The sequence below is a fragment of the Theobroma cacao genome, chromosome 2 (genome assembly GCF_000208745.1).
Source record: "Theobroma cacao cultivar B97-61/B2 chromosome 2, Criollo_cocoa_genome_V2, whole genome shotgun sequence".
Classification (NCBI taxonomy): domain Eukaryota; kingdom Viridiplantae; phylum Streptophyta; class Magnoliopsida; order Malvales; family Malvaceae; genus Theobroma; species Theobroma cacao.
Genome location: NC_030851.1, coordinates 38110642 through 38135158, shown reverse-complemented (window position 1 = coordinate 38135158; position 24517 = coordinate 38110642). Strand labels below are relative to the sequence as shown.

Sequence of the window (24517 nt, the reverse complement as noted above, 5' to 3'; positions counted from 1 at the left end):
CAGAAAGAAAGATATGTGAGGATCCTTGTTAAAGAATAGACTTGGTATCTACACTCGAGAAAACCGGACAGGGTTTTTAGCATTAACAAAGGGAAGAATTCTGTTTCTTTGGTGTCTAACCCATGAAGCGGCAAACATTTTCTTTCATTTCAGAATCTCTCTCCCTTTCCAACTATATTAAATTTCGGATGGTATCTTTTGCAGTTTCGACAGCTGAGATGCTTTCTGCTTGTTAATATACGAAGCAGCTGCATATTAGAGCTCGAACTTGGACAGGGACTGATCTTTGTCCTTGCTGTTACTGTTACTTTTGGGAACTTGTTCTTGAATCCATGCGATGCAGGGGAGATCATGTAATTATTTCCAGTATCTCCCTTTCTTGGTTAGTACCTATCAAAATACTACCAATCTTTAAGTTGTCTATTGCCCCTTCGGAGACAAGATCATAATTAATTTTCTTGTGCAAACAACAGTAAAGAAATTATCAAAATTTGATTTTTCAGTTCGGGAATTCGAGTGATGCCAACAATTATTTGACTTGCATTTTTATTACATTTAAATCAAATTGAAGGGTGTTATGGTTGATATTAAAACAAATATTCAAAGCATTAAAGATTATGAAAACAATAATGCAGAGAACTTAGAACAAAGTTAAGAGAAAGTAACTTTGTAAACATCGAGCGTAGCAGTAACTGCAGAGAGATACAAGTATATATGCACTACATGCATGATTAACACTTGTACAATATCTACCTAGTGTTTAACATTGCATTAAGCTTTGCATGCAAAATATAACATATCATAAGAGACATAAACAACATAAGATCTGGCTTATAAGACCAATACAGCGAAGCAACATGGACACATATCCAATACTTGGTTCAGAAAATAAACAAAGCTCAAGCAAGTTTTATCTTAACAAGGGTTGCATCAATCCAGACCTTGAACTTTTGCAAGTTTCCCTAGACATAAGGTAGTAAAGAAATGATAATACAGGTTCCAGCTAGCTATAGGGTTTTCGTAAGGGCAGGAGCAGCAACATTTTTGTCATAGTTCTTAACTTCAGCTTCAGCTAATGTAGTACATTGGATCTGGCAGCTTGAACGTCCGATTGCCAGTGTAGGTGCCCAAGAGATCACTCCATTGATCACCTATATTTCCAACGATTTTGTACCCATTCTTCTCCAGCTTTTTTCTCTCATTGGATTTGTATCCTACTGATGTTTTTCCTGAATAGGATGATTCCCTGCAATGAAGAATGTCATGTTCGAGTAGATACAAAAAGTAATTGTCTCTTACATTTGATTTATTTACGAGCTAGATCATTGTGTCTATGATTAGAGACAATATAGTTTCAACCAATAAAAGTAAGAACAATTTGCAATGGTTTTAAGTAATTAAACTTACTTAAGTATAAGCTTCTCCCAAGAGTGGAATCCAACTTTCTTTAGATTAGTAGCTGTTATACTTCTTTGGTCTTCTGCTCTTCCAGTTATGAAAACAGCCTTAATCCCAAGAGATAATAACTTCTTGTATAGCTTAAGACTCTCAGGCAAAGCTGGAGCTTTGCCTTCCATTACCCATTTATTGAACAGTGTGGCATTGTATGGCTCCACCCTGAAAATTTCATTCATGTCAACACTATTCAACAAAATCACCCATCTAATTATTCAAAAAGAAAAAAGAGAAATGTATTACATATTCCGGTCTTGAAATGTTTTTACATAAAATATTTTATATAAAAATTCAATATTTATATTATTTAAATAAATTACAAAAAAATATTTTCAATCATTTGGATCATTCTATTTAAAATATCATCACTCATTTTTTAAAAAATTTTCTATCCTTCCCAAAAAAGTTAAACATGACCAGCCAACCCACGTCGTAATTTTCATGTTATTATATTATATATGTGGAAAAGAAATAAATAATGTAATAATTTAGCCTTGTGATTGCTAATCTCTCCTCGAAATTGGAGAATTGAATACTTAATGAGATATGTAAAGATTCGCATGCTCAGGCATTTACGACATATCGTTATCATATAGTATTTCATGGCACACTGCCCAAAATATTTATGTCACGTGTTCCATGCTCGTACAAAATGTAACTAGACTTCAACAAAGTTGAATAATACGATATGAAATGCTACAGAATTCGACAAAAATCAAATATATATATATATATATAGTAATGCAAAACGACAATGCCAAATTGATAAACGAGGCTCTGATTGTCTGGAGAGAAAAGTAAAGAGGACGGAAGGGGACCCAATGGAAAAGAAGAAAACATTTGCTTTGTTTTTTTTTTTTACTTTTCACCCAATTTTTTCTATGAATCTTTAGGTAAAACTTGTCCAGGTATATACAGATATTGATGAAGAAAAGAAATGGGTTTAACCTTAAATATTGATTTTACATCATCATAGAGTTAATAATGGACTGGCCACACTTGCCTTATTCTTTATAATTTTAATTAACACAGAGGAGTAATAATGAGAAAAAGATTGTAAACCAGCCGCCCACAGGCATAGCAAAAGCAAAAAAAGAAAAAAAAATGGTTAAAATGGTTTCATATTCAACTGTCAAGGAGTCACATGTTCCACATAATAACACTTCGATTGGCTCTTCATTTAGTTGAAAATTATTCTAAGATTGAATCTAAACACTACACTTCTCTCTATAATGATAATAATAATATTGTTAATCGATATATTTAATCGTATTTATCATTATTATTTGTTCAATAAGCATTAAGATTATTTAGTAATTTAAAGTTATCAGATTATCTAATAAGAGATTATCTATGTTTAAGATTTTCATCAAAATAGGATGAGAGAAATTAAGGAGAAAATGAAAATATTCTTTCATTGTTAAGTACTATGAAAACATTATGAACAGTGTAAGCATTGTTCCTTTTTAAAAAAAAAATTGAAAAAGAAAAATTCAAACTCTACACTTGAAATAAAAGAATCATATATCTACTAATGAGTTAAGTGTAATATTTTGAAAGATCTGCATCAATCTTGTATAAGTAAAAGACTGACACATATTTGATCAGAAGAAGATTATTTTCAATTTTTTTTTAAATTCATATTTTTCTTACAAAACTATTATAATATTCTTTACACAGACAAAGTAAAAATGATTTTTATAATATATATATATGATAAAATATATACAATGAAGTGACTGATTACATACCCGAATCCATGCTCAGCATAATAAGGCAAATTGGAGAGGGTAGTCTCGTCTACGTCAAAGATCCAAACGTCTTTGCCGTCTCTGGGCAGCTTCAGGCTTTGGGCGTAGAGAAAAGCCTCGTCCGCTACTGCTTTGGAGTCTTTCCGATACTGCTTCCCTAACATGTAATGACCTACATAACCTTCACACTCTTGTGGAATAGTTTTCCACCCAATAATGTTGTTAGTTTCCACGCCGAGTCGCCAGCTCAGGCATGACAAACCAGGTACAAGGTCTCCCCCGGCACCGGATTGTGGCCGGAGGAGGTGAATCTGGCGGTGGACATGAGCCGGTTGTGATGATCCCTGTGAAAGTGTTAGAATGTTGGCAAGAAACAAGACAAGGAGCAATGCCATGGTGTCTTTTGCTCTAAGAATAACTAGATTATTCTACTTGCCACATAACCTGCTAAGCCAGTTTCCTTCGGTTTAAGTAGGGTATATCGTGTCTCCTTTTTGTCTTTATGTATTATTCAATAATTTGTACTTATCGAACTGGAACCCGAGTCCTTTTGATTAACTTTATAATAAAAATAATAATAAGACTATATAGTTATTAAAATATACTGTTCACATTTCTCATTTCTAAAACCTACTGCTTATAAAGTGAATCATTCTATGAATGTTTGAATCTCTGAATGTATGAAAATGATTGAAGTACTCAAATTTTTATGTTTTTTTTATTAATTTTCTTGATTTCTCTGTCTTTTATTTTCCTTGTTCAAGAGGGAATCTTATTGTATATGCTTTAAACATTTGAGTTTTGACCTGTGAAACAGAAACCTTTGGGGCAATTAAAGATGTCATGGATTCATGTGATTCACATTTGATGGATTATATTACATGGCATCCCCCTTTTTTCAATGGAAATCATTTTCGAAATGATTTTCCACACATATATTGCTGAAATGTACAGTCAAGATGATGAAGCTGAGTTGAGGTTTCTGCTTCTCCATTTGTTGCAAAACATTGTAAGCAATTGTAGTGTGTTTGACCATATATACATGGGAGAATATTTGGAGAATCTAAGGTTCATGATAATGTTTCTCTAAGTGATCATCATTAGGCCACAAACAAGTCACATGAAAAAAGAAAAAGAATATTTGGATTTTAACAGCCTCCATTACTAAGCTTCAACCGGCTCTGGCTTGCCTTCTTTTCCAAGGCAGGACTATTTGAGAGAGGAAAAGTGGAGAAAAGTAATACATAAATAGATACATTGAACCAAGAGAACAAAAGCCCATTTTTGGATTAATTCTCAATTAATCATTTCATAATCATTTTCAAGTAATAGTTCAAAATTGGAATATGAGTTTGCATTAGTTTTTATAAAAATAAGGGTCCGATTAACGGGTGCTTATAAATACTAAATACCGATTAAGATTAGTTAAAATATTTTTTGTAATTTAATTCACTATGCTTAAAAAATATGCATTAGTTACAAATTTATTTTTAAAAATATCACCTTAATTAGTGTTAATAGGAACCTATTAACATTTTCCTTTATAAAAAAAATTCTATTTGACCTAACTTATAAGCTTTTCTAGAGTGGAAAAGTGGACCACAAAGGGTTAAGTCACTACCAAGGCGTTTTGTTTTGCCCTTTTGGCCACAGATCTCTCCTAAATCAAATCAAAGTTCTATCACAATCCTAAAACCTTATTTGACAACTTAAAATCTTTTATGTTTGGATTGATTGCTAATGGACATAATGAAAATGGAAAAATATAAACATATGTTCATCTAATAATGGAGGGATGGACTCCTAATATTGTGGATATGTCACCAATCGCTTTATTTGCAATTATGAATAAGCGTTGACAATTCTGAAAGTAAAGAAGGAAAACCCACCAAAGGGCAGAATATCACAAAGAATTGAAGAGAAAATGGAAGTCCAAAGCTCTTATCTACAATTTTGTGAGATGCCGACGCTTTTAGGACTTGGCCTTTCCTATACAGATTAGTCATCGGATGCCTAGTCAAAATTAAACTAATTCAATCAGCCTAATTAATAATAATAATAATAATGTTTTAAGTGTCTCGATAATCCCATAATTTACTATTCATAAAAAATATATGTTTATAAATTTATTATTTATCATCTTTTTTCTATTTGTGAATAATTCAATGAATAATATTAAATTGTTTTAATTAAAATTTAGAGTTGAAATTGTGGCTTACATTATTAATCTCACCAAGGCTTGGCCGCCGTATCAGCTTGCCAGTAAACAAAAATTGAAAGCATATGCAAAATGCATCCACTGATTCGTCACCGCAAGTTCACATGGTGGCTGGTGAACGATTTGTCTATTTTAGTGCATGAGTTCAACTGATTCTGTACAGGCCGGCCTTAGGGTGAAGCCACCCAAGCAAGGGCTTTAAGCTTCTAATTTAGAAAGATCTCAATTTTAAAAAAGATGTATGATTTCATAATAATTATAATATAATTAATTATATTAAAAAATATAAAAATAAAAAATAATTTATCAAATTATTTATTCTTTTACTTTTTTTAATTATGTGTCTAATAAATCTTAATTTTGTATTATTTCTTTATTTGTAGAATACTATTAATTTTCAACTATATTATTTTATTTCTAATAAATTAACAGTTACATGTATTTAATCATTTCGAACAGCTATTTTTTTTCTCACTTATTTCTCTTATTTTCAATCAACACATTTAATGATTTCCAACAGCTATTTTTTTCCTATATATGAAACTAATTATTTTTTTAAATGTATAATATCTACTTTTGAAATCTTTCTTTCTCATTTGCTCTTTCTTCCTTTAACTTCAATTTTTCTCCAAAAAATACACAAAAAGTTTGTTTTTTTATTATCTTCATAAAGTTGTGAGCTTCATTTACGATTTGCAATAAACATTCAACAATTAGGTACTATTGTTCTAATTTTTACAGACTTTTTTACTTTAATTTAGATTTATATTATACTGTTATATTATTTTTATTTTATGTGATAGTTGATTTATTTGTATTAAAAAATTTGATTGTTGATTTTATATTAACTATTTAAAAAATATAAAATAATTATAATAGTTAAATATTTTTAGAATAATGTTAACAATTCTGGTAAATGTTGCTTCAGGAGAAAGAAGTTTTTTAAAACTAAAATTAATAAAATCTTATTTAAGATCAACAATGTATCAAGAAAGATTAAATGGATTGACTATATTATCAATTGAAAAAGAAATATTAGAAGAATTTGATTGTAAAAGTTTAATTAAAAATTTTACATTTCAAAAAGCTAGAAAAATAAAATTTTAATAATTTTTTTTTAATTTCAATAAAAAAAAACCTCATTTAAATATTTCGCTTTAAGCTTTTGAACTTATTGGACCGCCCCTGATGCTGTACATATTGAAATAAGATATTTTTTTTTACTTATTTTAGTTTATCATTTTATTATTTATTTTCTTATAAATTTGTTATTTAGAAAAGAAATAAATCGGAAAAATTATTATACTTAATTACAAGGTGAAAATGCTTAAAAAGAAAAAATCAATTCAAATAAAGTTGTATTTACCAAAAAAATAGAATAAAATAAAATATCCACCACTACATAAATTAAATCATTTCATAAATAAATAAATTTTTTTATTCATTAAAAAATACCAAAAAATTTATCTCCAACTCCTTCCTTTTGTATCATAGAGGATTATGGTATCATTAGGGCACCGGTATATATGATCATCCGCTTTTCCTCTTGGATTTTATGCATGTGATCATAGCTTAACTCACAGGAATGTTGGAAGAATATTACGTTTATGTTTAGACACGTTTGCATAGGTTTAGACACATGGGTCAAAATTTGCATGCAAACTCAGCATAGTAATTAAGCAATGAAAGCATTTTTTAATGATTGATTTAATAATCTATATACGTATTCTTCTCTTCAAATTAAAAGTTAATTTACACTTAAATATTTGATTCAATAATTCGTACGTTGTGATTCCATTTCCATTTTCTTTTAAGTATAGTACAATTCTTTTCTTTCTAGAGAGGGAGGCTAGGAATAAAAATCAAGAAGGGCCAGTTTATATTAAGGGTATTTTTAAGTAGCAATTAAGTTAAGAATTATTGTTATTATTATTATTAATTTAATTATTACATATTGGTATTTGGTGATTACCACAAGTACTTTTTGTGCTCAGCCTCAATACCTAGATAAGAAGGGAGAGAGGAGGGTTGAAGGGTTGGGTACCGGGTGGAAATTCCAAGTTCTAGACATAATGAATTAATGGTCTCCCCGATGAACCTTGATGACAAGTAAAGCCAGATGATGGATCACGTTTCTGCCTTGAATCTTGGGTCCATTTGGTTCATCCGGTGCAGGAATGGCGCTGTTCGAAAGCAAAGACATGGGAAGAATTATAACATCAGCTAAGTCCAAGTCTAGTGTTAGAAAGCTAACACAAGGATGCAGTGCATGCACTGGACAAGAAACAACTAATCAAGAGAGACCAAATGATAACTCAATTTCACTGCTAAAATATTGAGGAACGAATCTTAATAGCCTGCTTTCGATGATAAGTAACAAACTGTCCATCAGTAGAACTACAAAAAATAAAAAATCAACATTTAGCTGCAATGCAATGCTTAGCCAAAAAGAACAAATTTCGCAGCAGCATGTAATCTTATAATGATGGGAGATTATTAAAAGAGCCTAGCTTAATTTTCTCCATTTTATGACAATACGAAAATCATCACTTGTCAACAGTTCTTGCCAACCACAATATTCTGAAGTTCCAATATTTCATAAAGGCACCCACATAAAACATGTTTTATATAAAATATGCACAATAAAATGATCAATGCTAATGGTCTATACATGTTTTAATAAGCTATATATGCCATGCAACCATGCATCATGAACTCATGGGCTAAACCTAGATGCATTGGATATGGCCCTAACAAAAGAACGATGAGGAAAAAGGGGGATGACTAAATTTTATTATTTTCACTATATAAAATTGAGAACGAAGAATATTTTTGAACTAAACTAGAAGAAAGATACTTAGGATTGCAAAGGGGGGATCTCAAAACCCTATCCTACAACTTCATTGCAATTTGTAAGTGTTATTCAGAATGCCAACCTTTAATAAAATTGGAAGGGGCACAAATTCAAATGTATCTGCAAATAAACAGATATGGTACAGATTGAGAACAGATACAGTGCTTATCCAAAGAAAAAGGTCGGGGAGGGGAGGGGAAGAGCATTCTAAGAAGCCAAATGCATTATGAACCTTGATATATCATCAGAGAAGGTTTCTAGCAGGCTCCTTATTTCAGATAGAAATGCTTGTGTCACCATTGAGGCCCTCCCTGCTGTCACTAGCTTAGCAGCAAACCAACAAGCATAGTAGGAGCCAAAACAAGTAAAATCTTCTCCCCTTGTGCTTTATTGTACATTATCTATGAAACTAATCCACAATGTACCAAGAACCAATTAGATACCCTGTAACAATATTATTTAAACCAGATGCATCCCTTAAGCAGCTTCTCCAACCAACCAGCTAAGCACACAACTCAACTCACCCTAGCCTAGATATGTAACTACTTAGGGTCAGCTCAGTAGAGATACTATTACTTGAATTCTAGAGGTTTGAATTCATTATGCCCCCAGTGTTGCATAAAGACATCAAACCTCCTCAGCTTCTTTATTGGCCAATGGCCCTTTAATGAATTACAACCTTTCAATAAAAAAATAACTACTTAGGGTCAGCTCTAGAAACCTTTTTCTCAATTCTGACTCATAAAGGGATTTATAAGGTAAAAAAAAAAAAACACAAATTAGCTAACCAAATGAACAGTGGTAAAATTTATGGGTAACCTTTTGTAGTCATGCATTGAAAATTTAATCATCACCATCATCTCAGCGGGCTAACAATCCAACCAGTAATAGGATTTTGCCTGCGAACTTTGAATTTCTTCCGTGGACCACTTTGCAGCCGTTCAAGCACCGCATATGTAATTGAATCAGGTGTTAACCCCTGCTGCTTAAGTTTTGCATAGAGATCCACCGCTTCAGCAGTCCTCCCACTTTTCTCAAGACAGTCGAGCAAAATGTTGTATGTCACAATGTTAGGATAGCAGCCTTCGGCAAGCATTTCATCAAATAATGCGCAAGCCATCTCAACTTTATCTGTTTTGCCAAAGCACTCAATGAGTGTGCTGTATGTTACAACATCAGGATTTAATCCTTTCTCTTGCATCTCCTTGAATCTTATGTGGGCTTCATCAAGATTACCGTTTTTCCCAAGGCAATTGATCAAAGAATTATAGGATACAATATCAGGTTTACAATCACTTTTCTCAAGTTCTTCAAAGATTTCAATAGCCTCGTCAACTTTCCCGGCCCGTCCAAAGCTGGAGATTAGAATATTATAAGTAAATATGTCAGGCGAAGGGCCATGCTGTTTCATCTTTTCATAAAGATCATGAAGATGGGATATTTGCTTTAATCTACCAAGTGCTGAAACCACTGTGTTATACATGCCCGTATCAGTATTTATTCCCTTTTCATGAATCTTACTGAGCAGGTCCAGAGCCTCAGTTGTTTTACCTGCACTACACAGGCTTTCCAACATTGACACATATGCATCCTTGTCTCCCTTATCATGGAAGTTCCACATGTTGCAAAATAACCGGTGCGCCTCACTTGCATGACCCAGCTTACTCAGCGTCCTTACAAGATATGCATATATTGACTTACTCACATATTTCTTTGATACTTCAATAACTTCATCTAGTTTATTAAGCTGCCCTTCTGCAACCAGAACATTTAGAATGACACTGTATGTAAATTCATTGGGCCAACAACCTTTCTCCACCATTTTACAGAAGAGGCTAATAACCTTGTCAACCATCCGCCCATTGGCTAGTGCCTGAATTATTGTATTATAAGCAATTAAATTAAGAGAACAGCCCTTCGATATCATTTCATCAAAAAATTTCAGTGATTCATCACATCTACCAAGTTTTCCGGTCAATCTGATCATAATTGTATATGTGTACTCATCAGGCTCACAATGCTTTCGTCTCATGTCTTCAAAAACCATGTATGCCTCATCAACCTGCCAAATGCTGCAAATCAGATTATCACTTCAGGGCCAATGACACTGATACATTCAGTAACAAAATCAAAACTTGATATTAATGCAATTATATTGAAACATTTCCTTCCTATGAATTTTTCAAAATTATTAAAAGGAAATAAAAGTACCCCACTAACACTACTGCTAAGCAACTTCACACTCAAAATAACAATGTTGAAGTTCGAAAACAGAAATATATGGGATTCAGAGGTAAATGCTCCCAATAAATTCCGACCATCAAGCACCAATCAATCAAAAACTTCGCTTTTGCAATCAATTCAGAATATGCTCTTACTCCAAAAACCCAAAAAATTTCGAATATTCTCAATGGAGTCAAACTCCTCACACTCAAAAAAGAACTGTACAAATAATAAAGAATTGAGCAATAACCACAAGAAAACCAAATAAAATTTGTAAGAAGTAAGAACATATACATCAATTTAAGAAGAGATAAGAGAATCAAACCTTTTCATCCTTTGCCAAAGCATCCAACAACATGTTATAACCAAACACATCCAATTTATAACCTTTCCTCTTCATCTCCTCATAAACTGAAAACGCCTTCCCGGAGTCGCGTGACCTTAAGTAAGCTTGAACCAGGCACTTATAAGTATAAGCGTTCATCTTCAACTCCCATTTCTTCACTAGCATTTTACAAGTGTCCAAATCCTCAGTGTTTCCGAAAAAACCGATAAGGATATTGATGATGGAGATGTTGCCACGAGTGCCGGATTTTTCCATGTCGTGGAGGAGTGACCGGACGGTGTCGAAGCGATCGGGGCGCAATGATTTGGAAAGGATGAGGAAGAGGCGGGCGTAGGTGAAAGGGTCGTGGCGAAAATTGGGGGAAAGGGACGGGCAAAAGTGGAAGAACCTTAAGGCAAGGGAAGGGCAGTTTAGGGATTTGAGAATGAGGGAGGCTTCGGTGGTGGTGAGCGTTGGGGAGAGGGAGGACAGGTATTGGGAGAGATCGAGGAAAGGGTCGGATGGGGATTTGGTGAGGATATGTGTGGCTTTACAGATGAGGTGGTGGCGTGGGATTGGGTAGCCGCGGGAGTCGGCGGGGAGGATAGGAGTGGAGACTTCGGCGGAGAGGATGCGGCCGCTTGGGGAAGTTGAGGTTATTTTGCCTATGTATTTGGTGGCATAGTGGCGGTGGTTAACGGTTATGACTTGGTGGAAGTGGCGGCGGTAGTGGTGCTTCATGGAGGCTTTTTGATTGTGGCGCCTTAGCTCCGCCCTATCCCTTCAAAAAGAATGGAGAGAATCAAATGTCACTTTTACAGTACCTTTACGTTTTCCAGCTATTCTACGGTAAATTTCATGAAAAATTGAATTTTCGGTTATTAACATAAATAAGGGAAAATAGGTAATAATTTTCATAAAATAGGTAAAATATTGTACAAATTATGTTAAGATTTTTTTTTATTGTGATATTTTTATTTATAAAAGTATATAAAACAGGTATAATATATATCAAATATCATTGTATTAATAAAATAAATCAAATTAAACATAAGTCGATGGTTCTAATAAATATAAATACTAGTGAGAGAATGTATTTTTTTTTATATTACATTTGAAAATAAGTGGCTAATAAGAAAATAGACTTAGATTTAAAAAGATGAGATTTTTTTATTTTTTATATAAAATGAATATATTATTTTTCATATATTTAAAGTTAGAATGCACTCTTTTCTCTTGAATTTATTCATTATATATCAAAATATTATTTAAAAAAATATGTATTTTCTTCATGAATAGGTTCACTTACTCCACATACGCCCATTTCTACATGCAGTCGATCCAAAAACACAGAATAAATTTGCACTTCCATTACTTCTGAAGACAATTACAGTGCAATAGTAAATTTACGAAATCCAAGCATGACTTTCAAGCATTTGAATCTTAATCTATTTACGTTTTAGTATGGCAAATAGCTGAAGGCCATCCCTGTCACATGATTTCATTTGCTGAGAAATCTGTGACAGTCTTGGAACAAGCTGATTGAACAATTCATCAATATCCTCTCTGGAAAAATGCTTGCTGAACATTCCCTCCATTGCAGCTCTCACATGCTTCACAAATACAGGGATGTCGATGGGACCTTTCAGCCATGGTGCAGGGTTCATCAATTCTATCACCTCTACAGTAAACAACCCGTTTCTTTCCACTCCCTCAGTGAATTCTCCAGGAGGGCAAGCGTATATAGGCAAGTTGAACGCATCAAGTTCAGCTTCATTGATAGATCCCTGTAACAGAGTTTCAAATTCTTAAGAACTAGAAACAGGGGAATATCAGAAGAAAACGAATACCAAAATTTGCTAATGACTCGTCATCTTATATGTTTGCCATTGCAATAGACGTACCGTTTTCACCATGTCCATGAGTATTGATCCCATGCAATTGTACATCAAACCATTTACAACTTGAGAATAAGACATCCCGTCTGGTATACTTGAACCAACAATCACCATCATTCCTCCTGATACAATCTCTTGAGCTCTAGCATTCAAGAAATTGTCCAAGTCTTCAGCAAACTGAGTGGCATATGCATTTAAAACCTCCTGCGGAGCACTGGTGTAGTGAATCCTGCCTTTGTTCCACGCAGGAGAATGCTTGTCTTGCAATTCCTTCGGCAACTTAGAGAGCCAATGCAGTGAATACGAACAATGGGCTAAATGGAGAGATGACTTGGGCAGCACTTGGTCATGGAAAGAACCTGGCACCCCAGCCACCATGTATTCCTTGTCTTGCGGGAGAGAGGTAAAGAGGGTGTTAAAATCATTGGTGGATTGATCATTGAAAATCACTTGGAATTCAGGCATTTGAGATGCAGGACACTGAGACATATACTTCTTCTTTACAAACTCTAGTATATCATGCATAGCAGTTATTGTATTTGATCCAACTCCACAACCGAAATCTGCAAGACGAATTATGTTGGAAGTGGAAGAGAAGGATGCCACATCTAGCTTCATCATAATTGCATCTTCAATCTTTTTCTTCACAACATTTGCTGCTAATTTCTGCAAATGGGGTATAAATAGGCCCTTCATTTAATTTTTTTTTCTTTGTAATAACAAATACTATATAATTTACTAGTAGCTAAATATTAACAAAATACGTTTATTAGCAGACAATCCAATTTATTAAATAGTCAAACTCTTGCTATAGATGTTATTGCTAATATACACTAAAGAAGAGAACCAATATATATAGGCAAAAACCATCCATAAGTCATGATAAAACTCATAAGAAACTCAAACATAATTAAAAATTACAGAATAAATCTCCAATTTAATCACTTAACTTTTCAAGAATTTTTATTTTTTGATTACTTAATTTTAAAAAAGCACATTTTGATCATCAACATTTATAAATGTTAATATTTTGATCATTCAACTATTAAAAATTATCGATTATTTGACATGATTTTAGGTCTGCTAACTTTGATCACATGACTTACCCAAGGATAATGCACGTGGTAGATGTATTATCACGTGACAAATGAGTTGATAATGCACGTGGTAGATGTATTATCACGTGACAAATGAATTGATATGGATATATCACGTGCCAAATTCAGTTAACTTAAAAAGTTATATAATATAGGTTTTAATTTTTAAGGGTTGAGTAATTAAAATTTCAATTTTTATAGACATTAGTGGCCAAAACATGATTTTCAAAATTAATTGATAAAAATAAAAAAAAATTAAAAATTAAGTAACTAAATAAATAGTTATCCAAAATTTAAAATCAATTAATCTCGAGCACCCACTTTACTACTAAGATAGTTAAGGTTGTCACTTTACCTTTTTCATTGAAAAAGATGAAGGGATTTAAATTTTGAAATACTTTTATATATTAATTAGTTTGCGGAATAGAACAGAATGAAATTTAATTATTAATCGTGAATCTCGTGTGTGTACACGAATATGAATAGACAAATTAACTTGGACATGCAATACATTATTGCTTCTGTTCCTTTTTCTTTATTCATCTTTCTTTTTTAAGATGTCCCTCGTTGAAGTCCTTTTCCTTTTTCAGACATCAACTCTTATTTTTAATATTACAAATTTACTTTTCATGATTTTTTTTTTACTTTTTCATATAAAAAATATTGAACATCAATATCATAAAAAAATTTAAAATTTTAATATAATATATATTAAAATCAAAATTTTTATCTTAATTTTTGTAAAAATTAAAGAAAAATAACAGAAAAGAGACTTAAGGGAGTAATCAATATCATGAGATTTCGAACATTGATCGTAGAGGTTAATTTCTTTCTTTCTTTTGCGTTTCAAATATGGGTTAAATTGTAAACCTGGTAGGAGGAGTTGTTGGAGTAGCTGTCAATGCCATGTCCACCGATCACCTGCGTTGGTGAATTCACTGCTGGTTCGCTCTTCTTTGTAAGTGAATTAGACACCATAGTCGCCATCCCTCCTCTCTTGTTGTCTCTTTGAGACGAACTAATTAATTCCTGTGTTCTTTAGATCACTAGAGCAAGTCTTAGTGACTACAATTAGTAAACTTAATTTGCACTTATATAGGCAGAGGAGTATATATGTGAGATCATATATGCATGCGAAATGTATTGGCCATAATGTTTTTGGAGGCATGAAATGTCATTTTCGAATAAATTAAATAATTTATATATATGTTAAAATCAGGGGTCCAAGCTGACTCTAAATGAAAGGGATATGGTAGTTTAAGCTTAACTTAATGTCATTTTCAATTTTAAAAAAATATTAAGAACCTTTTTCTGATTTGTATAAAAAAATTAATTCAAATCTAATTTTTTAAATACATACATTTATCATTGAATCAAATATTGAATAAATTCGAGAATTCTCTATTGATATAAAATTTATCATTCTTTATATATGATAAACAAGTGAAATTACTATACGAGTAAAACTAATAAAATCAAGCTGATAATACTCATCCAAATTCCAAGCTAACAACGAATTAAGTTAGTTGGTTAGCCATGCACGCATGAAGTACCTCGACTACTAATTAAGTGGATTACCACTATGAGAACTCTAAATCATATATTAAGTGAGGTGTTTTGGTTTACATATAAAGAAAAATGAATATTCCCTTTTGTACTAATCTATCTTTTAGATGGCATATTGACCTTTGTACTACATTGATTACAGACAATATTTAACAGACTACATTAGAATCATTAGATGTTTGGTTGTAAGCACACATATGAGATCCCTCTAATATACAACAAAACAAACAGCTTAATTAATTCCAATTAACTTGGCTGATTTCTTTCGTTTGGGACATATACGGGTCAACACAGGATGACTAACAGCATGCATGAAGGAGGGAAAAGGAAGAAAATAAAAGAAAAAAAAAGGTATTATGTCAAAGAATATGACTACTTTGCTTGGGTGAATAATCTTTCCCTTTCCCTTTCCCTTTCCTTTTCCTATTTCTTTAAAAAAAAAAAAGGAAATTAATTTTCTTCACTAATCCTATTTCCTGCTTACTCCATCCCATATGATGCATGCATAAAAAATTGTGTTTCTTCATTACTGTCATATGATACATGCATCACGAGTTAAGGACCACGCCTTTCATCAAAAGGGCCAAAAAACAGAAAACGAATTAAGGACCACAATATACATGGATTGAGACCTAAGATTATTATATTTCCAATCAATTTGTACGGCATCAATATGATATGGATCGATTTCGTTGTCAGATGCATATTTAGCTAATTAGAAATGATATTGTATTAAGAAAAGATGGAATTAGTTTATATTTCGTTAATCTTCGGCCAAAAATCATGATACTGATTTCACTAAATAAAAGGGAGCCCCATACCTTGGCTGTGGTCCTTGCGATCTGGTTTGCCCATCTTTAAAATTATTTATTAAAATGGTAGTAGCTAGGAGAGCGAGCCAGCTTCCTTTGATTGACTTGAAAGGGTATCTACACATTAAATCATTTGTCACTTGTCTTGTACAATACGCGAGGCTTCCGCCAAAGACAAAGTAAAGTTGCATTGGAACGAATAAGAGAGGCTGCGTTCCATTGTGCTTATTTAATGTTTTATGTTTTTTTATTTTATTTTAAATAATAAAAGGTGTTATGTTTTAAAAATTCGTTAAAGTATTTAAAAAATTTTAAATAAATTTTTATTTTGCTATTATGTTTAATTTAATTTTTATTTTTTATTTTAAATTAAATAAATCATTATGATTAATAATTAGTTAATTATCATTTTATATTTACTATGATGTTAACATGATAATGATATGAAATTTAAAAATATTATATAATTATATTATTATTTATTATAATATATCAACATAACACGTTTGACGTAATAATAATGTAAGATTAAAAATATCACATGATTATGTTAATATGTCACATAATTATTTATTATGATACATCAATTTGTTTTATAACATTAAATGACTCATGATATATAGGTTTAACTGAACTTAATAAAAAATAATTTTAAAAAAAATTTTAAAATATATTTTTTTAGATATTATGTCATAATAAAATTACCATTTACAAAAATGAGTATGTTAAGCATTGGTTCCTTAACCGCAACTTTTTGTATTCTTGTGGTTTTTGCCTTTGTAAGCACTGGTTCTTCTCTGTTCTGAAATGAAATTTTTATTTTTGCTTTCCAAAATAAAAATGAGTATGCTAAGCATGAGTTGAAAATGTGAACTTCATAATATAACAAATTGGGTCAAGTACCACTGATGTAACAATGTTTAAGGTCTAAACTAAATAACTTCAAAAACTTAAATTCAAATTAATAATAACATATCATTAACTTAGACTTTTGTATAAATCTTAAAAATCACTTTATCTTATTGAAACAGAGTTTTAAGTTTTTTCTTTTGACACATATGAATGACTCATTAAACCTTGAATTACAAAAAAAAAACAATTTTCATCTCATATATATATAATTATATATTAAGATTCAAGCTCAATACTTTTTTAATAAAATTTTGTATTTTAACTGAGGTAGTGTTGCAGCTACTGTATATATTATTACAACAAAACAACGAGTAAATTTATTTTATTTTATTTTTTGGAAGGTAAAACAGCCAGTAAATTAAGTGGGTTGGGAGGATACAGAAAAGGAGCATTAACATAGAAGAATTAGCAAGAAACAGTAAGATAGAATCACTAAACCCTCATTTTCGTATTAAAACAACTAGTAGCTGAGTTCGTTCCTTGTATCCTGATTCCACCTGTTCGGAAAACTTTAATAGTTTTTGGGTCAGCCGTTCAAACATTTCATCGATACTGTCGCCGGTAAAGTGTTTGGTCAACATTCCCTCCATTGCTGCCCTTACATGAATTACCCAAGCATTTATGTCGACTGCACCATCCACCAAGGAAGCTGGGTTGGTTAACTCCAAGCTCTCAATGCTAAAATGCCCATTTCTGGCTACCAGAGCGGTCATCTCCTCCGGAGACGGGGTATATATAGGCAAGTTAAAGGAATCCACCTGATCTTCACTTATCAATCCCTGTATTAGAAAAATGTTGGTCACATGTATTTGATTTTGCCTCTCGGTGGGGGGTCAATTTAATATTCGAAAGATGCAAAGGGTATTTGAATTATGCCTTCTTTCTAAATTAACGTATGACACCAGACTCAGCTCAATCTTTATAATTTCAGGTGATTCTAATTAAATTTAACAAATATGATGAGATTTGGGTGAAGATCTTGGGTTCGACCTGTAAATCTTTTTCTTGTACCAAAAGCCAAAAAGAGAGAAGAAAAATTAGATGGTTTTATGGAAGATATAAAGGCCTTTAATGCTTTAATCACTAATATCTTGGATAACTTACCTCATTTGCCATATCCATGAAGCAAGATGCCATAAAATCATACATCAGACTAGCTGCCAGCTGACAATAAGTCATCCCATCAGGCATACCTGGCATGATCATGATCATCATCCCTCCAATCACAAGCTCCTTTGCTCTAGCATCTAGAAAGTCCAACATGTCCTTTGCAAATTGAGATGCATAAGCCTTGACAACTTCGTCGGGGGCATTTGTGTAGTGAACCCTCCCCTTGTTCCATGCAAGAGAATTCTTATCTAACAACTCTTGCGGCAATTTGGAAAGCCAATGGAGTGCATACGAACAATGCACAAAATGGATGGAGGATTCCGGAAATAATCGCCGATGGAAAGAACCGGGCACGCCGGCTGCAAAATATGGCCTTTCCTGTGGGAAAGACGTGAAGAGTGCATTGAAATCGTTGGAGGGCTGATCGTTGAAAAGCACCAGGAACTCAAGCATTTTAGACTTGGGGCATTGAAGCTTGTACTTCTGTTTAATGAACTCCAGAATATCTTGCATTGCATCGAAGGTATTTGGCCCAACAGCACATCCCAAATCTGCAACACAAATTGTATTCGATCTACAAGAATGCTTTTCCACATCAAGCTTCATTGTAATTGCTCCATTGATTTTTTCCTTAACCACATTTGCAGCTAGTCTCTGCCATTTGTGACCCACATTTTTTATATCAAAGTCAACAAAAATTTTTGTGAAAAGTAAGAAGGACTGTATTACTAAAAGAATGCTGTATTAATACTCGTATATTAATTTGGGTGACAATGTTTCATATAACTATAATTGGTTTTAGAACTAATCGTTTGGTTTTAATTGTTGTGTATGATATTTTTTACATTTATGATGCAAATAATTTTCTTTTTCCATTGGCTGAGGTATGTTTGAATAATACTGCTTTCTTATGTTACTTTTTATTGATTACGTTTCAATACACTCATTATCATGTTTCGCATACATAAAATTCATTATTAATGAACAAGTCTATATATATATAATTAATAGAATTCATCTTAATTCAATAATTAGAAGTCACATATCTCCCTAAAGAAGTGGTTATAAAAATTTTAAAATCCTTCATATCCACACTATTTATTATTACAAAAATTTTATATTTTTGTTTTTATTACTAATCTTTGGATACCACATATATATCATTATTTTGTAGTTGAATTTAATCATATTAGAATTCAATTTTCATAGCTTTATTAAATGAAATAAGGTATTGCCCATTTAAATCAAATTCGAGAATTTAATACTTTATACTTTTTTTAAATGTGAAAACCCATCGGACTTGGATTACAAAAATAACACTAGCTCTCCCATCCCATAAATCTCACTCCCCTTTCTCAAAAGATGCAAGATCTTAGCAAGTTCTAACCATCAAGTATCTCCTTGAAGACTTCCATATATAATTGATAAATAGTTACTCTTTTTCAACTTAATTAATTAAGTATTAAAACAAAGGACAGCTCCAATATTTAGAACTTTGAACTTTCAATATAAAGATCTCAAGTTCAAAAATCTTGAGGAAAGGAGATTAGGTCTTATGGAATAGGAGAGAGTGACTTCTTGTAATATAGCTGAAGTCTATTTATAAAGGATTCTACTAATGAACAATGAGATTCAATTTCTCTTCTTCATTCCTTCATTTTAGCTCTTCATGTTCATGTTTGAAGTCCAATCTGCTATGAGAAACAACTTTTCTGCTTTAATTTTATCAATTTAAGTATTTTATTAAATCAAATCTAAAAAAAATAAGTATTTGACATTACTATATTCAAAGTTTTTAAAGAACTTTTTTTAAAAAAAAATTAAGCAATTAGAATTTAAAAATATAAAGAAATCATATTTGAAAATTTTATCGAGAATGTCAATTTACAAAGTAATTATTAGACAATATATTATATAGATATCATCTTTCGATGACCAATTAATTAAACTGAAATGATCTATCTATACAATTTGAATAAAAATGATTTGCATAATGGTAATATGTAATTGTTTATTATTGTTCATAACAGAAAATTATATGAAAGAAATTTCAAACTTGTAAAATATGAAGAAAGTGGTAATATGTAATTAGTGTAATTGTTTACATAAATTGAAATCATAAAATACTAATATATATATGTGTGTATGCATATATATATATATATATATATGCAAAAATTAAAAATAAAAAAAATTGCATTTGATTGGTATAAACAAAGATATAGTGGTCCAAGAAAAGGGAAAATTGAAGTGTGTGTAGGGTTCTAGACTTTAGTTGTATATATTAGCATAGAATATTAACACATAGGGTATATAGCTAGGCCGTAATCGGCATGAGAAAGAATCTTTGCATTAAACTGGCCAACCGCTTGGTTTCCTTCTCCAAAGGAGTCAACTCTTGCATTAAGCAACCAAGCAATCACTAGCCCAATTCCGACCACATTTTCTTCAGAAAGTAGTTTCGTTTTTTAAAGTTTTATCACATAGATCCACCTCTATAGTCGCATAAACAACAAAAGTGCAGAGAAAACAGAGATGTTGTTCAAGACACAACCTGGGTAAATGAAGACAGGTTATATAATTTCAGAGCAGCAGCTGGTTATGCATGGAATATGCTCGCATGATGTTTCGTTCATGGATTTGTTGAAATATGGTGAAAATTAATACATCAAGGAACAGAAGGAGAGGTATATTAATTATATACCTGATAGTAGGAGTTCCTGGTGTAGCTGTAAGCGTCATCTCCACCGTTCACATGGAGTGATGAATCTGGAACTGGTCTTACTCTTATGGTTTCCCCGCCGTCGATGAGTGAGGATGGATCATGTGCTACCTTTGCCATGGCTGTTTTGTAGAGAGCACTGATGATGGAACAAGGTTTAATGCTGAGTATATAGAAGCATGAATGCCATGGTACCCAACCATGTTAGCAGTCTAGCATCATGGAGGAATGCATACTATATTGTTTTCTTTTCTTTTTTTAAATTATTGTATGTTATCTGCTATAAAGGCTATATATATAGATTCTTTTTTTTAAAAGTATATGAGGATGTAGGGGAATTGATTCAATCCTTAGATCTCAACCCCCTAAGAAAGATTAAAACTATTAGGGACAGTACCCGATGTTGATCATTACACTTTCATATATGCTTGTAAATTTTTTATTTAATTAATTTGTTCTTTCTCACTTGATTCTTTCAACTTATAATTCTCATACTTTTGATTTTTGAAATATATTTACATTAGTATATAGGTATGGAATTAAATTAAGTGTAAATAAATTTCTTTTCATTAATTCATAAATATATAAATCCTAGTGTAAATTCATTAGCAAATTAATTGATGAATGTTCATATACCTAGACTATTATCTAAAAAATCATAAAATTCAAAGAATCAATTTTGTGGTGTTTATTTTAATTTAATATATATAGAAATTATAATTAAATTGCAAAATTAGTAGGAATTTATTGAAAACACTTTTACTTAGTTCACTAATTGTATTTGAGATTCACCATTGTGCAACCACAGTAAGACCCACTTTGGAATCGTTATTTTAATTCAACATTATGATGAAAAAATTCGAAAAATTGTACAATTTGAACATTTTGGTAAAAGATTAATATGGTTATAATTATTATATGTGAGGGTTTCATATTGCTATGAAGTGGTAGAATGTTGTTAATTTGGGGGTAAAGAAACTAAATAAGGAGGCTCGGGCTTAATAATAGTGTATGCTCGAACTACTCTTTTTGAACCACAAAAGCATGTGTGGTCACATTCAAAAGCAACCAAAAGAAGGGTTAACAAACAATCACAAGTCAAACTTGGTGGTTTCAATTAAATTTCAATGCCATTATGGAATTCCTTAATGGCACTTTTTCTCTTTGCAAAAAGCTATATCGAGGAGATCTAAATCCATGGAAAGAGGGCTATAAAGAAGAAAACTCCTTGAGGTCCAACCCCAAACATATGCAACCAACAACTAAAAAACTAATTCTGCAATTAACTTTTACTAAATTTTCTTGTATTCTAGCTTGGTAGTGAGATATTAATAAATTGTTGCATTACTGGCAATGGTCCAATACCATTACACAGTCAACTCTCCGACCTCAAGTTAGCAAAGACCCTTAGCTTAGGGTTTTGGCCAAAGAGATAAAAGCTATATGTTTTATATTTCTATCACATGATAATCTTCTTTCTTTGTACCAAGCAATGCATGGTTTGTATTTCTTCAAATTATAGATATTGTATCAGTTAGAGCAGGCACCCAATTTCCTGGAACAAAAAAATTTATGCAAAGCATCAGATCCTCAGTCCAAAAGAAAAAAAAATTCTCTCTATGATCATTAGAAAAGGTCTTTAAATTCATTACTGATATAGAAGATGAGTTAGTATCACATGAAAACCTTCGAAATAAGACAATGTAAGTTTAATTCATAAATATTTAAAAAATGCTGATCGACGTTGATAGGAGAAGTTTTTATAGTGATACATTGTGATTAAAAGAGTTATGATATATCAAGTTTTTTATCTATAATTCAAAGATTAGAAACTTGATCGATATCCATGGAAATATCAGCCATCAATTAATTCAATCACAAATGGTTTTCAAAAAACAATTTGCTAAGTACTTCTCCTTTGTCGTTGTTGTTTGGTTTGGTCTCAAGTTGGGGTTTATTTTCTCTATAGAACTGTTGCATAATGAGAGACCGACCATTGGAAGCAAAAAGCATTCTCGTTACTCTAATTTGAATTTTTTTTTTCTTGTTGCTTTTTGAGAAATTCCTTTCGTTTTCTAACTTTTTACCTGGGAAAAAAGCACCCTTTATAGAGAAAGGAAAAAGGTAATTGAAGAATTTATACCCTAAAAACCAATGAAACAGCAAGAAGCAAAGAGCATTCGGTCAAATGCTCCGAGCCTTGCTATAAAAAATATTGGTAATAGTACAAAAGGTTCTAAATGAAAGCATCTACTTCATAAAATAAGAAAGAAAATTGGTGGTAGAAAATCGACACCAATCTTTTATGGTGCATGCGTAAAGTTAATTTTGCTTGCTGCTTATAAAATTAATTCATATATTTTTTTTCAACTTCGAATTTTTCTGGTGATACGACAGGAAAGCCACAACCAATCTGTAACTCTCCCCCATGTTCTTTAGGAATAAGACCAACTGTAAAACATTTCATTATTCCTGCCAATATTTTTAATAAACTCCCTATCAACCTAGCTACTAGCTAGGTATATAGGTCCTCCCAAGGCTACAACTTGTCATCTTTCACAAAAATTAGTGTAATTTTTATGAAATTAAATTATGTATATAAATAAGAATTATAATTATAATTAACTATAAAAACAGTGTGTGTCAATAATATAAATTTTAAGAGTAAAGATTTTATATCTCTCATTCAAACTATATGTTCAGAATTATTTTTTTCAAATTTTGTAGTTTTTTCTTACAATTTAACAATTTTAATATATACACAATTTTAACATGAAATTATATGAGATCCACACATAATATGACTTTAACTTATAGCTGGGATCTAGAATTTTTAAGACTTCTTCGTTACTATTAAGATAAAAGTCTCATCGAAAAATAATACGAAATGATACGTGAAACCCTAAAAGCCAATTAAATCTGATTATTAAAGGTATCAAAATTTCCATAAAGAGTTATAATGGAGAATGACAGTTTTCATAGTTAAAAATGTCTAATTTTTCATATAAATTTATTAATACTAATTTTGGGTCTGCAGCTCTTTTGAGCCAATGCCATGATGGATGCACGATAAGCTGATCACATGGCTAAGATGAGAAAAAAAAAAGGGATGATTATAACTACTGGTAGTTGCAAGGTCTAGCTGAGCTAGCTGATCAGGACTGATCTGTCGAGGATACAATCAAAACAGGAAAAAAAGGATATACTAAAATAAGAGTGAAAATATTGGAGATAAACGAGGCAACTCATGAGCTGGAAACCCTGAAACCCCATTAGGGTTAACATGTTGGAGTTTGCACACACTTTTTGTGTCTTCTAAAAGCCCCGCTTGATTTCTTGAAAGGAGACAGACGACAAGGGCGCAAAGGAACGATCCAATTGGTGTATCAAACACTAATTAATACTTTAAAAATCTTAAATTAATCCTCTAGCTATAGCTATAGCTCGCTCTTTTTAGCTGACGTAGGGCTGAACTGGACAACATGAATAACGTGAACAGTGTGATTTCTGATTTGTGTTGAATAAATTTTAATTTTCAATCGAAATTCTTTACTTTTTGGCCCCCCCGCCCCCC

The 24517-nt window shown here is 31.8% G+C and overlaps 4 protein-coding genes across 4 annotated transcripts; all 4 read right to left on the bottom strand.

Moving 5' to 3' along the window:
- On the bottom strand, positions 652–3664 carry LOC18610046 (acid phosphatase 1). Its single transcript, XM_007045487.2, has 3 exons — positions 3207–3664; positions 1408–1617; positions 652–1246 (listed from the first exon to the last, which is right to left on the bottom strand). Exons 1-3 carry the CDS (start codon positions 3599–3601, stop codon positions 1069–1071), a joined length of 783 nt encoding a protein of 260 aa, XP_007045549.1. The 5' UTR covers positions 3602–3664; the 3' UTR covers positions 652–1068.
- On the bottom strand, positions 7301–11657 carry LOC18610045 (pentatricopeptide repeat-containing protein At1g51965, mitochondrial). Its single transcript, XM_007045485.2, has 3 exons — positions 10827–11657; positions 9098–10340; positions 7301–7607 (listed from the first exon to the last, which is right to left on the bottom strand). The coding sequence occupies exons 1-2, from the start codon at positions 11565–11567 to the stop codon at positions 9135–9137; spliced, it is 1947 nt and encodes a 648-aa protein (XP_007045547.2). The 5' UTR covers positions 11568–11657; the 3' UTR covers positions 7301–7607; positions 9098–9134.
- On the bottom strand, positions 12275–14808 carry LOC18610044 (probable S-adenosylmethionine-dependent methyltransferase At5g37970). The gene is made up of 3 exons (XM_007045484.2): positions 14692–14808; positions 12731–13390; positions 12275–12613 (listed from the first exon to the last, which is right to left on the bottom strand). Exons 1-3 carry the CDS (start codon positions 14806–14808, stop codon positions 12275–12277), a joined length of 1116 nt encoding a protein of 371 aa, XP_007045546.2.
- On the bottom strand, positions 17552–21063 carry LOC18610043 (probable S-adenosylmethionine-dependent methyltransferase At5g38100). Its single transcript, XM_007045483.2, has 3 exons — positions 20926–21063; positions 18216–18875; positions 17552–17890 (listed from the first exon to the last, which is right to left on the bottom strand). The coding sequence occupies exons 1-3, from the start codon at positions 21061–21063 to the stop codon at positions 17552–17554; spliced, it is 1137 nt and encodes a 378-aa protein (XP_007045545.2).

Excerpts from the sequence above, each read along its gene's own strand:
- LOC18610046 (XM_007045487.2), bottom strand. The coding sequence starts at position 3,601 with ATGGCATTGCTCCTTGTCTTGTTTCTTGCCAACATTCTAACACTTTCA. Across the intron at positions 1,618-3,206 it reads TATGCTGAGCATGGATTCGG|GGTGGAGCCATACAATGCCA; the intron begins GTATGTAATCAG and ends TGAAATTTTCAG. Across the intron at positions 1,247-1,407 it reads TGGGAGAAGCTTATACTTAA|GGAATCATCCTATTCAGGAA; the intron begins GTAAGTTTAATT and ends TCTTCATTGCAG.
- LOC18610044 (XM_007045484.2), bottom strand. The coding sequence starts at position 14,808 with ATGGCGACTATGGTGTCTAATTCACTTACAAAGAAGAGCGAACCAGCA. Across the intron at positions 13,391-14,691 it reads CCAACAACTCCTCCTACCAG|AAATTAGCAGCAAATGTTGT; the intron begins GTTTACAATTTA and ends CCCCATTTGCAG. Across the intron at positions 12,614-12,730 it reads TCATGGACATGGTGAAAACG|GGATCTATCAATGAAGCTGA; the intron begins GTACGTCTATTG and ends ACTCTGTTACAG.
- LOC18610043 (XM_007045483.2), bottom strand. The coding sequence starts at position 21,063 with ATGGCAAAGGTAGCACATGATCCATCCTCACTCATCGACGGCGGGGAA. Across the intron at positions 18,876-20,925 it reads CCAGGAACTCCTACTATCAG|AGACTAGCTGCAAATGTGGT; the intron begins GTATATAATTAA and ends CACAAATGGCAG. Across the intron at positions 17,891-18,215 it reads TCATGGATATGGCAAATGAG|GGATTGATAAGTGAAGATCA; the intron begins GTAAGTTATCCA and ends TTTCTAATACAG.
- LOC18610045 (XM_007045485.2), bottom strand. The coding sequence starts at position 11,567 with ATGAAGCACCACTACCGCCGCCACTTCCACCAAGTCATAACCGTTAAC. Across the intron at positions 10,341-10,826 it reads CTTTGGCAAAGGATGAAAAG|GTTGATGAGGCATACATGGT; the intron begins GTTTGATTCTCT and ends AGCATTTGGCAG.